The 13,046-nt window shown below is 56.9% G+C and overlaps 3 protein-coding genes across 3 annotated transcripts; all 3 read right to left on the bottom strand.

Annotated features, from left to right (window-relative positions):
- Positions 1-1,111: 1,111 nt before the first annotated feature.
- Positions 1,112-2,064, bottom strand: B0H64DRAFT_5419 (uncharacterized protein). The gene has a single exon (XM_062808406.1). It carries the CDS (start codon positions 1,878-1,880, stop codon positions 1,194-1,196), a length of 687 nt encoding a protein of 228 aa, XP_062663537.1. The 5' UTR covers positions 1,881-2,064; the 3' UTR covers positions 1,112-1,193.
- Positions 2,065-3,424: 1,360 nt separating this feature from the next.
- On the bottom strand, positions 3,425-5,056 carry B0H64DRAFT_448054 (uncharacterized protein; the record flags this gene model as incomplete). Its single annotated transcript, XM_062807037.1, has 5 exons — positions 3,425-4,095; positions 4,155-4,324; positions 4,394-4,461; positions 4,518-4,759; positions 4,809-5,056. 5 exons carry the CDS (start codon positions 5,054-5,056, stop codon positions 3,651-3,653), a joined length of 1,173 nt encoding a protein of 390 aa, XP_062663536.1. The 3' UTR covers positions 3,425-3,650.
- A 2,704-nt stretch (positions 5,057-7,760) lies between these two features.
- On the bottom strand, positions 7,761-11,103 carry B0H64DRAFT_379742 (uncharacterized protein). Its single transcript, XM_062802691.1, has 7 exons — positions 10,883-11,103; positions 10,225-10,807; positions 9,526-10,160; positions 8,589-9,467; positions 8,489-8,531; positions 8,277-8,432; positions 7,761-8,225 (listed from the first exon to the last, which is right to left on the bottom strand). Exons 1-7 carry the CDS (start codon positions 11,036-11,038, stop codon positions 8,122-8,124), a joined length of 2,556 nt encoding a protein of 851 aa, XP_062663535.1. The 5' UTR covers positions 11,039-11,103; the 3' UTR covers positions 7,761-8,121.
- Between the last annotated feature and the right edge of the window lie 1,943 nt (positions 11,104-13,046).

Genomic DNA, 13,046 nt, shown 5'->3' with positions numbered 1-13,046 from the left:
CGGGGTCGGGGGTCGGTGGGGGGAGGGGATGCTCCGGGATTCTCCCATAGTTACCGGGGCGTGCATACCTAGGTACCGCCCGTGCTCGGCCGGAGGCCACCAACTACCGAGACATGAGACATGGCGGGGGAGACGGGGCCCCGACACGTGTGAGGCGGGCGGAGGGCGGTTCAAGGATCGGGGCTGTCTCAACGCCTCGAAATAACCCCCCCTCCCCCTCCTCCTCCTCCTCCTCCTCCTCCAGGACCCTTGCCGATCAGTGAGGACGGCAAGGCTGCACTAGTGTATGTAGTTAGACAGAGGAGATAAGAGACACATAATAGTTAGAACGACGACGGCGCACGGTCTGGCCTCCGCCCGGGGCCCATCCCATTACGTACCCGGGGTCTCGCCAAGCCTCCACACGCGGACATACACATAAACCCAAGTCGGGGCCCCGTCTCCCACTTTCCGAATCCGATTGGCGTCGGGGAGGGGGGAGGAGGAGTCAGTCATCAAAAGTGAATCATGACGGGGCGAGAGGGGGAGAGAGACTGTTCGTTCTGCTGTTCGTATTGGAGCCGCCGAGGCTGGTGGCGAGGAGTCAGCTAAACGAGAGATCGCGCAAATCCCATATGTGCTCATTTCCGACTTGGGGATGCCGTTCAGCTGGTGTCGATAGTGAAGTTTGATATCACACCTGCAAAGCCCCTCTCACCCCACTGAGGTGATCCCACGATGCCCGCCCTTTCAGGTGATTACTAACCGACCGAGGAGGGGTCCTTCTAACCCGAAGAGGTGCCGGTTTGTTCTTTGTACCATGAGGAGTGTGTGTCCCTGGGGATACAAGTGGGCGGGCCCGACTAATCCGGGCCGTCTGTTGTTTCGGGAAGATTCCGAGCCGGACACGCCAGAAGGGCAGGTGGGTGAGAGCCAAGGCTCGAAGGTGAGAGGACCGGAGAGTGGCGCTGCTGACCTGGAGGCCCGTCCTCCAAACACATGCAAACATGGGGATGCAGACACGCCATCTGCTACCGGACTCGGGCAGTGATATCATATCATCATGCTGCTCCCCGCCCTTGTGCAAGGGTGGCCGACGCCGCCACTCCCGTCAACGGGCCGAGTCAGCGCCCCCAGGCCGGCAACTGGACGCCCAAGGCGCCGCCCACAGGCGCCCTACATGTGGTCTGTGAGACACCCCGGGCGAAACCGACTCAGATGGAAACCCGGATGAGGCAAGACGCTCTTGTTCCGCGAGGCAGAGGAACGTATCGGGGCGTCCAGAAACAGCAATACGCCCTTGATAAGCACACTAACCAGCGCAAAACGTGGGGATCACCGACGAGGCGGTTCCGGCCTGGCCAATCGCAACCGTACGGCTTACACACAGGATAGGACTCGGGCCCTTTCGTGGCTTTCCCACGCATGAGACGAACAAAAATCCCACCCACCACCGCGGCTCGGGATTGGGCAAAAAGAAAAGCAAGTTGCTCCTCGCCAGCCTCAAGGCCGATGCTGTCGTCCCTTTTCAGCCGCCTCCGGAGCCCCGGGCTATCCCCAAAGCTGCACAGGATCGGCACGGAAACTTGGAAACCCGGAACCGTGGATCGGGGGCATCGGATTTGTGATGTGCCATGGGAACGGGACGCTCGAATGACAGACAGCAATCCGTTCCTGCGGTTCGTTCGTGCGGGATAGCTGGTTAGGGCGGTGTGACGAGTGACGACTGACGGGTGGTTGCGCCGTACTTTTGATCGAGTCATCGCCATCCGGCTAGCCTGGTCGCTACCGAGTCCTTGTTCTGCGAAATACCTACCGGGTTGGGTGGCAGCGGGGTCGACGGCGGCGGTGGTGGTGCGCAAGAATTCGGTCTTTTGTTCCCTTCCGACAGTCCATGGCATTCATCGGTCCCCCTTTCTGTCTGCCGAGGAATGGGATAGTCCACCTCACCGCTGATTTTATTTGTTGGGCTCCGGCTGACCCGCTTCTCGGTGTTTAGGGTTTCTTGGGGTGTCTTGGTGAGCCCAAAGGGAGGGGGAGGATCGGCCGTCCCAAACCCTTGGGACGTAGTGGATCGCATGATCTACCGGGCCAGAACTGTCACTGCTGCAAGAGCCGCAGAGCAGGGCTGACCGGAAAAAGAAAAAAGAAAAATACACGATGTAGATGAGCAGCGTCATTGTGACGAGGTGGACGATGGTCTGCCGTGCCGTGGGGGGGGGTCGACCTAGCTCAGAGAAACCGAGCGAGAATTCTGAGGCCCTGGGCAATGGGAAAGTTGGGAACGGACCATGGAATTTCGCCCGTCACCACGGCATCACTGCCGATGGCCTGCATATCTGACAAGCCACGCAAAAAAGAAAAGCGAAAAAAAATAAAATTTGATCATGGAAGCGCATGGCTGGGAGGGAAGGTGCAGCTGAGACACAGCTTGTTGAGGTGTGATGAATCCCCGCACGTGCATCCACCCCCCCTGGAAGGGAAGTGGAAGAAGTGGGACCCCGCAAGCCCCGGCTTTTGAAGACCCACTCCGATCCGATCGGGAATGTAACCTCGGAGCAACTGCCGGCCATAGCCCGGGAGCGACGGTAAGCTTATCTGGGTGATACATACATACATACATGTTTGCACCTCGCCAGAAAAGCGTTGGTCTCGGAAGATCCCATCAAAAATAGGGCGGGCCAAGGAGAAACCCCGTATTCGTACATGTATGTATGTACTGTGCCGGATCGTGCAGCGCATATTTTCCTTCTCAAGAGCATCACAGTCCGTTCTTGTGTAAGTGAAGTGGAATTTGTTCGTGTTCTAGCCCTCTGCGCCGCAAATATTTCACCCTCCATATCTCCACCACACTCCGCTATCTACTCGAGACCCAGCCGCGGAAGACGGCCCCGACCAGCCTGCACAGTAAGCTATTCCTCATCTTACCAGACTAATAACACGGGGTGGATCGGAGCCATGCTTCTTCGTCTGCGCGTGCTTCTGAACGTGGTAAATGCCCCGCTATCAGATCCCCAAAGACCCCTGCTGCCTAGCCCTTTCTAGCCTCCCTGCACAGCTATGCAGGCGTGATGATTTGGGTGTTTGGGTCTCGCTGCAAGTGGGAATCCAGCTTTGTGAGGGGTCGTGTGGATCCCGGTCTTGGAACGTTGGGATGCGATGCGGTCAAGGTGGCAGTGGGTGGACAGCAGTATCTGGAATCTCGCATGCGTGGCAATTTGTGTGCGCCCGGATGGAACCTTGGAAGACTTCTTGCAGTGCTTTGGCAGAAAACTTCATTTCCGGCACTTCCAGTACTATTAGAGCTTGAAGAAGAGGCAAAGAGCCGTACTGATCAGGCTAATCTTGAGGCCAGCTTTGGCCAATAACTAACTAACAAACATCGTCTAAATAGAAGGTAGAGAAAGCAAACCTTTGAATCGGAAGTCGACCAGCAATGTGGATACAGTCTGTGTGTCCACCTTCCATGCTACCACTACCTCCCGTCAGTCATTATCGTCGCAGGAAACTAAGTATAAAAAAACTGAAATGATATCAAATGCCAACCCAAACGCCCCCGTGTCTTTTTAGCCCCCCGTCCCATGTCCAGCTTTAGTTTGAGAACACCTAGAATGCGACGAGAAAAGGGCGAAAACAAAGTACAACCACGAAGGGGGGAGCGCTTTCTTGGGCTAGTTGGGATACAGACGCATAGGGAAAAAGTAGAAAGGCATCGGTTCCACGTGCCAATGCTTGACGCCATGCTTCTTGAACGCATCGTCCCATTCCGCCTCGAGCTCGCGGGGGATCGACCACCCTTGCTCGGCGCTGCGAAGCCGCATGCGCACCAGATGGCGTTTTTCAGTGCGAGCCTGCCCATTAGCAAAGCCTTCGCGGCGGTGAAGGATGGCGAGGTTGTTGACGAAATGCATGTCCCCAGCCTGCGTCTGGATCTCTAGCTGAGTGGCCTGCGCAATGGTCTCGATAGCGTCCAAAGCTTCGATCTGGCGCGCTGTGAGAGAGGGCAGGTGCTGAGGCCGGGGATGAGCCTCGCTGCCCAGGAGGGCGGCGCGACCAAAGTTCATGATGAGCTTCGAGTCCTGGTAGAAGATAACCGGACGGCACTGGAAGCGCGGCCTAGAAGAAGCCAAGCCAGTCAGCGAATTGTATCGATTGAGCCGCAGGGTGTCACCTACATGGCAAAAGGCCAATCGGACCGGGACAAGGTACGGATCACATCGGGCCGAGTGGCTGCCAGAACGTTGTAAACCGTGTAGGCCGAGGCAATGATGCACTTGCCGCCCGCTGCAGCGGTGCTGCGAGTCAACCAGCTAACGACATCGCCGGCTTCCTCGTTGTGGAACGTCTAAGAGATCCGGACGTGGTTAGCCGTCATCCGCATATGCACCATAGGGCGCACCGAGTGAGAACTGACAATTGCTTTGGTCGAGTGCCGATGATGCTCGGCCGCCTGCTTGGTGCTATTATCCGCAACAATATGGACTACCAAACCGTCAGCAAGTGCTGAGTTAGGAAGAGGAGAATGCCTCTTCACTTACCGAGCATGTTTCCACACTTATCCTGGCGGCCACGCTCTTCGGCAATATACGACTGAACGCCAAGATAGACCAGAGTCAAGTCCTCGACGGTGTAAGAAGCAGGGTTGATGCCTCGGATGACACAGAAACCCCTGCCATTGTGGACGTCGCCGCTGAGCTCCTTGAGCTTTGGGCCGAGCGTTGGGAGCGGGAAGTTGGCAGGCTCCACGAGGTCTCCATCTTGACCGAGGGCTGGCCGGACACTGTTAGCGGAACAAAACGGGCTGGAGTGGATTCTCGGCAGGAAAACACTTGCATTTGTAGCTCTCAAGAGCGGCACTAATCTCGGCATGGTGGGTACCACTCAAGTTCAGGATGTGGTTAGACGTCTTGTTGAAGTCGGAACCGGTCCATGATAGCTTATCCGGCAGATGGGCGGGGAAGCCGGCCGGAAGGGTGGGGGCATCGGCATTGGTTTTGGCATGCAGGGCCAAGTTGGGAGTACCAACGACCGAGGCAGTGGCCGCGGCGAGAACGGGTCCGGCACCGGCAGTGGGCATGTTGACGATGGGTTTCCTGTTCGGAGGTTAGCACCCTTCGTAGACGCACATTGCGGCTCCACGGCCAGCGCATCAGATTCAATGGGAAGGGTGCAGCGAACCCACCTCGAAAGAGAATCCGGCTTATCAACAATGGATCGGCGGGCAACGAGACGTTCCTTTGAGTGTCGAGTAACCGTGTGCTTGATATGTCGCAAGCGGATGGGTAACTGGGAGGCACAAACCGGGTAGACCAGAGAACGAGCGAATGGAGAGTTGATGGAGGTTGGAAGGACTCGATGTCTGATGGATGGGCAGAGAACAAAGTCCAAGCCGACTTATATAGACGGAAAGATTTGTTTTGGCGAGCAATCAGACATCCCAGGAGGGACAGAACGGCCAAACACTGCGGCTCACGTCGAACAGACAACAGCCTGCCCGCATCCCTTCTTGTTTGTGGTCGCGGAGCGAGGGCAAGTGCAGACCCGGCGGGCAACGGAGAGAGGATACCTTGAATAAGGCCGTTTGAGGCGGACGACCGAGGCCGGTAAGAAGAAAGAACGAGTGAAAATGAAGTCAGGGGTGACACTGAAAGAAACTAGGGCGGCAGGCACCCAGCCAGACAGACGGGAGAGCGTCAGGTAGCCCTACCCCCTTGGAGGACGGGCAGGTGTTGGGTTCCGTGGTTCCTGCTCCAGAGATGAGCGGGTTTAGGTAAGGAATGTACGGGGAGCCAAGGTGGGCAGGGGAGGCCAGGCTCGGCGAACGATAGGTGAGACTGGACGCAAAAAGAGAAGAAGGCGTTTGGGGAGGGGTGAAACTGTAACAGAAGGCATGTACCAGACACGGCGCTTTCCGTGACGGCGCCTGAGGGGGGCGGCAGATCGAAGGACACGCCCCTCGAGGCCGGCTAACTACCTTTGATTTGCACTTGCCGACATTGGAGATGGCCACCGGTCACGGAAGACGAGGCGGAGGGACCACCAGCTGATGATCACGAGCAGATGGCAGGGGCTGCTGTGGGATGGCGTTCGACCGCAGCAACCGGGGCACTTGCCCGCGAAACCTGGAAGCTCTTAGCAAGATCAGGACCCGCCGCCGGAGACACTAATCTGCTAGGCCATGCATCACCTGCATATAGGGCAGAGGGTGGCATGTCGAGACATCCAGACTGGTAGGTAAGGCAGGTAGCGGACTCGGAGACGGCCATCACGCCGAAGAAGAAGGCGTTGTTCGTCAGTAAGCGAAGCAACGGGTATCAGAAGAAGATGTGGCGCAAATCAAGGGTAACTGCGGAATAACCAGGCATAAATCATGCAGGCGCGAAGAAGCAGAGAAACCTAGGGAGGGAAAAAAAAGAAATCGAAAGATTTCCGAGTGGCACAAGCGACTTGGATAATACTGGAACCCACATGCAGTGGAAGAACCTGGTAGGTGGCCGTGAAGTGTAGCAGGTCGTTCTTTCCGTTGTACAACACAAGCCGTAGCTATCCCCGATTTTGACTCGGCGGGAAAAAACGAGCGGGCACGGAGAAAACCGGGGGCAGCCTGGAAACCCGAAGTGACATGCTGTTCTGGTGGGCTTTGATGGATGTCGTGCCTTCCTTGGACGAGGCCACATCTAACTAGAGGAAAGCATAAAGCAGTGTCAAGCGCGATCCTCAATGACGGAATACGTGGCTTGCTGTTCAGCTCGGCAGGCTGCGCAGAAGCTCGAAGGAAATTTGAATGCTGAAGAATCCCAGCAGGACCAGGTTTGGAATCGTATGCAAGAGAAATGTGAGAAGCCTGACACACCAAAAAGCCTCTCCCGTCCCTGACCTTCGACAAGATCTCATCTCGGACGCGGGCGGGACGGGAAGACATTGATACCCAAAAATTCCCGCTGTTGCAGGTGGCTGGTGCGACCGGGAATTGCCAAAGTGGTACACCAGCTGCATGAGATGGGAAATACGTAGCGTGATTGCGGTTGTGGTTGTGGTTTGTGGTTGCAATTGCTAGCGGCTTCTCGGGCGGTGTCGCGACGTTCGCAAAGGTGCAAATCGCCCGCGTGGCAAGCATGATCAAGCATGATCGCCTTCTTTTTTCTTTCCCTTTCCTCGGCCGCCCGTTCACCGGCCCCGATTTCCGACCAAAAAGAAAGGGTGCAAGCAAATCCGATTGCGGTTAGAAGCCTAGTTGGAGGAACTGGTTCTGGCACTCGACATGTGGGTGGTGGCTTGAGCCGGTGAGGAAATGAGACATAGGATGGAGAAGAAAGGGGGAAAAAGGACGAAAAAACGATAGGAACCTCACACATGGCCCGGGTTGTCTTTCCGGCGACCTGCAGCCACCCGACGTCCAGCCCAGCTGTCTCATGCCGGTGTTTGTGAGTTTCCAGCCAGCCATCGATGTGGAAGCAAAGATCGGATCGGATAAGAAAGATCTGTGTCCCCTTTGCCAAAACCCCTGATCCTGGGTTCTTGATGGGCTGGAGCGCCAACTCTGCAATTGGATAGGTGGGGAGCAACAACTGGGGATCTGCAGTCGCATCCGCTGGAACATGCCGCCATTCCGCGATTGGCTAGCGGTGGCTTTCACAGCACGATGGAGATGCGTCGTGATGCAGCCGAACCTGTGGTGTCTGCAGTCGGTGATTGGGGGGCTCCTTGGTCTTGTTGCAGAGTGTCCGATGTACATCCGGTTTCCATGGGATGGAGGGCACCACGGCACCAAGAACGAAGGAGAAGAAAAAACTCCGAGGCATCTCTCGAGTTCGTCTGGCGGACGACGCGTTCAAGAAGATGGACCTTTGGGTTGAGCATGTCGGGTATGTATTTCACAGCACAAACGGTCGTACCTTGCGTGGATCCCATAATTGTTCCTTGCCCGTGGCCATTTGTCAATGTCAAACCTCGAGTGCCTGGAACAACCAAGGAAAGCAGCGATTCCTTAAAACAAACCTTCGGCAGTAACGGAAGCGGCCCCTCATCGCTACCCCCTCACCCGCAAACAGTCGGTTGACCACCCCGGAAATGTTATCCTGTCACCTGCAAACCACGCTCACTCTTAGCCGCACAAATAGCATGTCCCGCCCACGAAAACAACTACGCCATGGTTCGGGGCTGCCAGTTGTGCTCGAATAGCTGGCTCGCATAGTAGTACTCGTCCTCATATATATCATGGGTCCACAGGCGCTCCCATTCTTTTCCTGCCACGACGGAGTCAGATAGGATCCCAATAATGGTGTTGGCCTACTTACTATGTTCGGCAACCATCTTTCGAGTATAATGTACGAACGAGATGGCTTCGTCGTCGAGCTCTGCTAGGGTCTGCAGATCCTGGTCTTTACACTCGCTAGAGAATGGGTAGATGGCTTTGTTGCAGTAGTGGAAGTAGGCAAGAAGGGTATTCGCCCCTAGTCACCGGGTCAGTTGCGAGTCATCTTACACTCCCCCCGTCGCGCGCACTCACCCAGGTTGTACTCCTTGACATGGGCCTCCCGTGCGAACCGAGTCTGGCGATAAGGTCAGTCGAGTCACAATGTTTCCGGTTCCGAGACGAATAAACGCACCTGCATGCCGTGTTTTTTGGCATAGTCCGCATCGTGCTTGGTTATCAGACCAATGTTGTGCAACAGGATGAACGTCACCAGATATGTGGTGAGCCAAGTCTTTTGCTTCTTTTCCTGCGTCATTTTCTGCAGCTCCTCGAGTGCCCTTCGACGAAGGCGAGGCTGGATCTGGTGAATAATGACCGAATCAATCTGCGCACCCATCACCGGGGGGAGCGGGATCTTCCCATGCAGCGGATTGTCCTGGTCATCGATGATGTCTCGTGGCATCCCCAACGTGTCATCACCTACGATCTCAAACGACTTGGTGGTCAATCGGACTGACATCCAGAGGTCGAGCGTCGAAACCAGCAGGCTTTTCTCCGACTGCGGCGTGGAGGAATCTCGTGCAGTTTTGATGGCTAGAGAATAAGTTCGCCAAAGGAGTTTGTCCCGTGAGCCCAGCAAGTGGTGGCAGCAGTCGACCAAGCCGATTTTGATATACTGGTCGAATTCGGCCTTGGCGTTATCCAGATTTACAATGGCGAAGGTCGGAATCTGGATCTCATGTTTGTTGCCATTCCTCGACACCCAAGACCTGTTGATTTTGTCACCTTGCTGAGGCTTGAACTGCCGAACCTGTAGTCTGACAGACTGGCCCGTGTAACCCTCAGTGACGCGGATAGTCCGCACTTGGCCGGCTTCCCAGTTGCCAATGTCGTCCATCACGCTGTCCTTCCAACGGTTAGTCCACTCCTGCCCCTTGACCTGGCCAGGCTTGAAGAGCTTCACGTCCGTGATCTTTAGACGCAAGCAGTTCAGCCGATATACCTTGGCACTGCTGGCAATCTTCTTGCACGATAAACACGGGCCTCCTTCGTTCTCTGGATCGAGATTGCACTGTCACGGAGCGTTAGGTTGGCCTCCAACAAAAGAGCGGGGGACAACATGTGCTTACCCGAATCCGCTGCATTCGACATCGGATGCAGCTGCCCATCTTCCTGGTCAGAGCCGTTTTCTCCCGCGAGTCTTGGTCCTTGAACGGCCCGCGCTTGACGGGAGTGGTTCTGTGTGCTGGGAAAAAGTCCAGATCCTGGGCACCCGCGTTCTCCGTTCCCGGGACAACATCGAAACATTGGATTGGGTGGAAGCGCGACGGCAAGTTCATGACCATCCCGTGCCCTTCATACGGCGATGGTTCACCGATAGGGTATGGAGTCGGGACGGCGCCTGTCTGCGGGGGCCCGTATGGAGGCGGTTGTATCCCAATGCCCGAGGCGTCAGGAGGGCTGTCGGCGCTGCCTTCGAATTTGACGATTGGCGAAACACTCGGGTAGATCATTTCTTCCCGACTTGTAGCGGGCTGAAGACCCATGACCCGCTCAGGTTGCAGCGGGGGGTAGTTTGATAGATACTGAGCCATCAATGCAGGGTGATCACAGGGATAGAGCGCACCCGGGTCTGAGGTAACGGGCGTGGGGAGGAGAGAGGCTTGGGCTTGCGGCTGCACTGAGACCACCGCAGTATCCAGCGCCGGGGGACGACGATCATCGTAATCATACGATGGAGGTGTTAAGAGTGGTTGGTACGCCGCTGGCAATGTCGTTAGCCTCCCTCTGCGGAACACTGGGGCATGGTACGAGGAAGGGAAACCTACCTGGCTGAGCCTCAAATGGTGGGCACATGGAGAAGCTCGCAAAACAGTCGGCTAGCCGCGTGCCCGTCCAGCCAGTTGTGACGTCCCTCCCAGGGAAAAGCCCATGCGGTTTGCGAGCAGTGCCTGCCCCTGCATCCGGCTGGCCAGCCGGCGGGCCAAGTGGACTTTTCTCTTGCCCATTATGCACGGGGAGGCCGTCGGAGTAAGGGAGTGAAGGCATCGAGGTACTCGGACTCAGTCGAAGTCTCTTATGGAAGTGATGTTGACCCTCCGGATCCTGATGTTGTGGTTGGTTGGCGAACGGGTACTGTTGGTTGCTAAGGTCCAATAGAGCGTTCACGGGTTGGTTTAGAATCAGAGCTGCCTGCTCCAGCACATACTGCCGAGATTCTGGACGCGTCAGATAGTGAGGACTAGATGAGGGCAGCACGCAAGGTGGAGGGCCCTGGTCGAGTATATACCGGTGGTCGGGTGGCAAAGATATGTTGTCTAGGAGAGCTGGCGTGTAGGTCAGGTCATAGAAGACTGACTCTGCAGGGGCCTCCTCGTGGCCATAAGCCCGCCGTTTTCTGATATTGGGATTCTAGACGACCATTGTCAATTCAATTCACCGCAGGTTGGACGAATTAAGAGGGAGAGCTGAGAATGGGGCGCGGACCGGTGAAGGTAGGTCGTGACGGGGCAGGACAGGGGAGAGAACCGGAGAGAGCTGGAAGGGGGATGTGCGTGTAAGTGACACGAGAGGGGGGGGGTGGACGGTGGGAGTGGAAGGGGACATGAAGCAGCCACGAGGACGATCTGTGATTGCCGCCATGCATCCTGCCGCCTAGCCTAGTATGAAAGACAAAATTCTTACCATGATGTAGACAAGCCCGGGGTATTATGTTAGGCAAGTCCGAGGGGGGCGATGACCCAGGATGTGTGAGGTGGAGAGGTACCCGGTCTGCAAGGGGGAAACAAGGGAGCAGAGGAAGCCAGCCAACACCTGGTCCGCGTCTCGGGACGACTAAAGGATAAGTCACAACCGTCCGAAGGAGGTGGGGAGGGGGGGTGAATGTGTGGATGCCCAGGGCTGAGCATCTCACAGATGCGCCATCGCCACGAGGGACGAAATAGCCCGGACGGGAAACGTGGAGAGTGATGCGGGCGCACCTGAAAACGGCACCCGATGCAGTTGGGGGGCGGCGGACAGGAGCCGCGACGAGGGGTGGGGTTGTAACAAGATCGGGGTTGAGAAGGGAAGAGGCAGGGGGTCGGCACGAGCCAAGAAAAACAGCCGGAAGACGAGTAGCACAAATTGCTGTTTGTCTAGTGACTACCACCACCCCCAGCGCCGAGGCTCCCTTTGGCTTCGGCTAGTGCGGCCGGGGATGAGAGGGTGCGGCTCCGGACAAAGCCGCCGACTTGGTCGGAGCAGATGGGGTTCCCTCGGCCGCGGCGAGACAGACCCGATCGGCACGAACACTGCGCGTTCCGAGGCGGTGCTGGACAACGGTCGGCCTCGACGCAAACTCGAGCTGGGCTGCCGACGTTTGGCGCGGCTGCCGCGGATGGGTGCGCGCGATGGACTGGCGAGCGGTTCGCAGGTCGGCTCGTCCCAACAATGAACTGGTTGCTCGGGAGTGGAGATCCGATACCGACTCGGTCGGCGGCCGGTGCTGTCCTGCCGTTTGAGTGCTGCCCAATAATGGCGAGGTCCTCTGCGAGGTCAAGCGGGTAATACACGCGATGTCTCACGGCACAGACCGAATGGGACCGTGGTTGTTGCAAGGTGGAGTCCAGAACAGCCGGTGAAGAATGCTATTGTCTCGTTTGCTGGCAAAGGAAGGAATCGGTGAGAGCTGCGAGGGGATGAAGTGAAGAAGAGAGATTCACCGGTCGCGGGGAAGGCGCGGCCTGACCACGTCTTGCCCCTTCACCCTTGTTGGTTCCTGGTTGACAAGTGGAAGGCGCGGCCAGTGAGCGGAGCAGCTCGGAGCAGGGGAGTGCAATTGCGGGAAAGTGAAATGCGACAGCGCCGGGTTTGGCAGTCGCAGAAGTCGGTCATCAGGCCACGGGATGGAACGTGCGAACGCCTTTTTTCTCGCGTCGCACAGGACACAATTCGTCTCTCATCCCGCCTCGACCGCCATCGCCAGGCTTCTCGGCGACTCGATTCGACGACCGACTGCCGGCACAACCATCTTACATGTCATGTCCCGGACCTGCAGAGGTATAATGACAGAAGGCGATACCCGCTTCCAATCCTCCCTCGAAGCTTCCAACAAGACCTGTTTCTTGTTCAGGGCCGGCGGGTAATATCCTTGCCCAACCGACGACGTGGGACTCCATCCTTGCAACCAATGGCAGATTTGCGAAGCAGCGGGGAAGGTTCTAGCGCGGGCCTGTTGTGCTTGGTGATCTTGGCACCACCTGACAGCTCCTCTGAGGCTTCACTCTTCCTTGCTGGCGTGCTGGCGCCCTCGGCCGCGAGCGCTGCACTTCGTGATCTTGGCTGCGATGGAGCCCTGACCCCGGGAACAAGACCGTCAGCCCGTTGCTTGTGCAACCCGAGACGCTCAAGAGCATCGGTCTCCACACCGATCAAGAGTTAGCTGACAAGGCCGTCGTCGACTGCGGTTTCAGGCTCGATCGTCCAAATTCAACAAACTTGAATCCAACAACGACTGCAGGACTGACTTGCAGCAGAGATGCAGTGGCTCCCGCTTTCCCCACAAACCTGGAACTCTTGCGTTATCAGGATCCACTTTATGTCGTCGACGCTGCCGGCAATGCATCGATGTACTCCCAGCCACGTCCAGTGGCCTCGGAAACGTGGTTTC

This window comes from Chaetomium fimeti (assembly GCF_033439085.1).
Source record: "Chaetomium fimeti strain CBS 168.71 chromosome Unknown B0H64scaffold_1, whole genome shotgun sequence".
NCBI classification, from domain to species: domain Eukaryota; kingdom Fungi; phylum Ascomycota; class Sordariomycetes; order Sordariales; family Chaetomiaceae; genus Chaetomium; species Chaetomium fimeti.
Note: the sequence above shows the minus strand (reverse complement) of the source record. Positions and strands in the feature narration are given on the sequence as shown.

Coding starts and splice junctions, on each gene's coding strand:
- B0H64DRAFT_5419 (XM_062808406.1), bottom strand. CDS start 1,880: ATGCCATGGACTGTCGGAAGGGAACAAAAGACCGAATTCTTGCGCACC.
- B0H64DRAFT_379742 (XM_062802691.1), bottom strand. CDS start 11,038: ATGGCGGCAATCACAGATCGTCCTCGTGGCTGCTTCATGTCCCCTTCC. Junction 10,161..10,224: donor ACCATTTGAGGCTCAGCCAG/GTAGGTTTCCCT, acceptor CGACATTGCCAG/CGGCGTACCAACCACTCTTA. Junction 8,433..8,488: donor TGTCAAGGAGTACAACCTGG/GTGAGTGCGCGC, acceptor CCCGGTGACTAG/GGGCGAATACCCTTCTTGCC.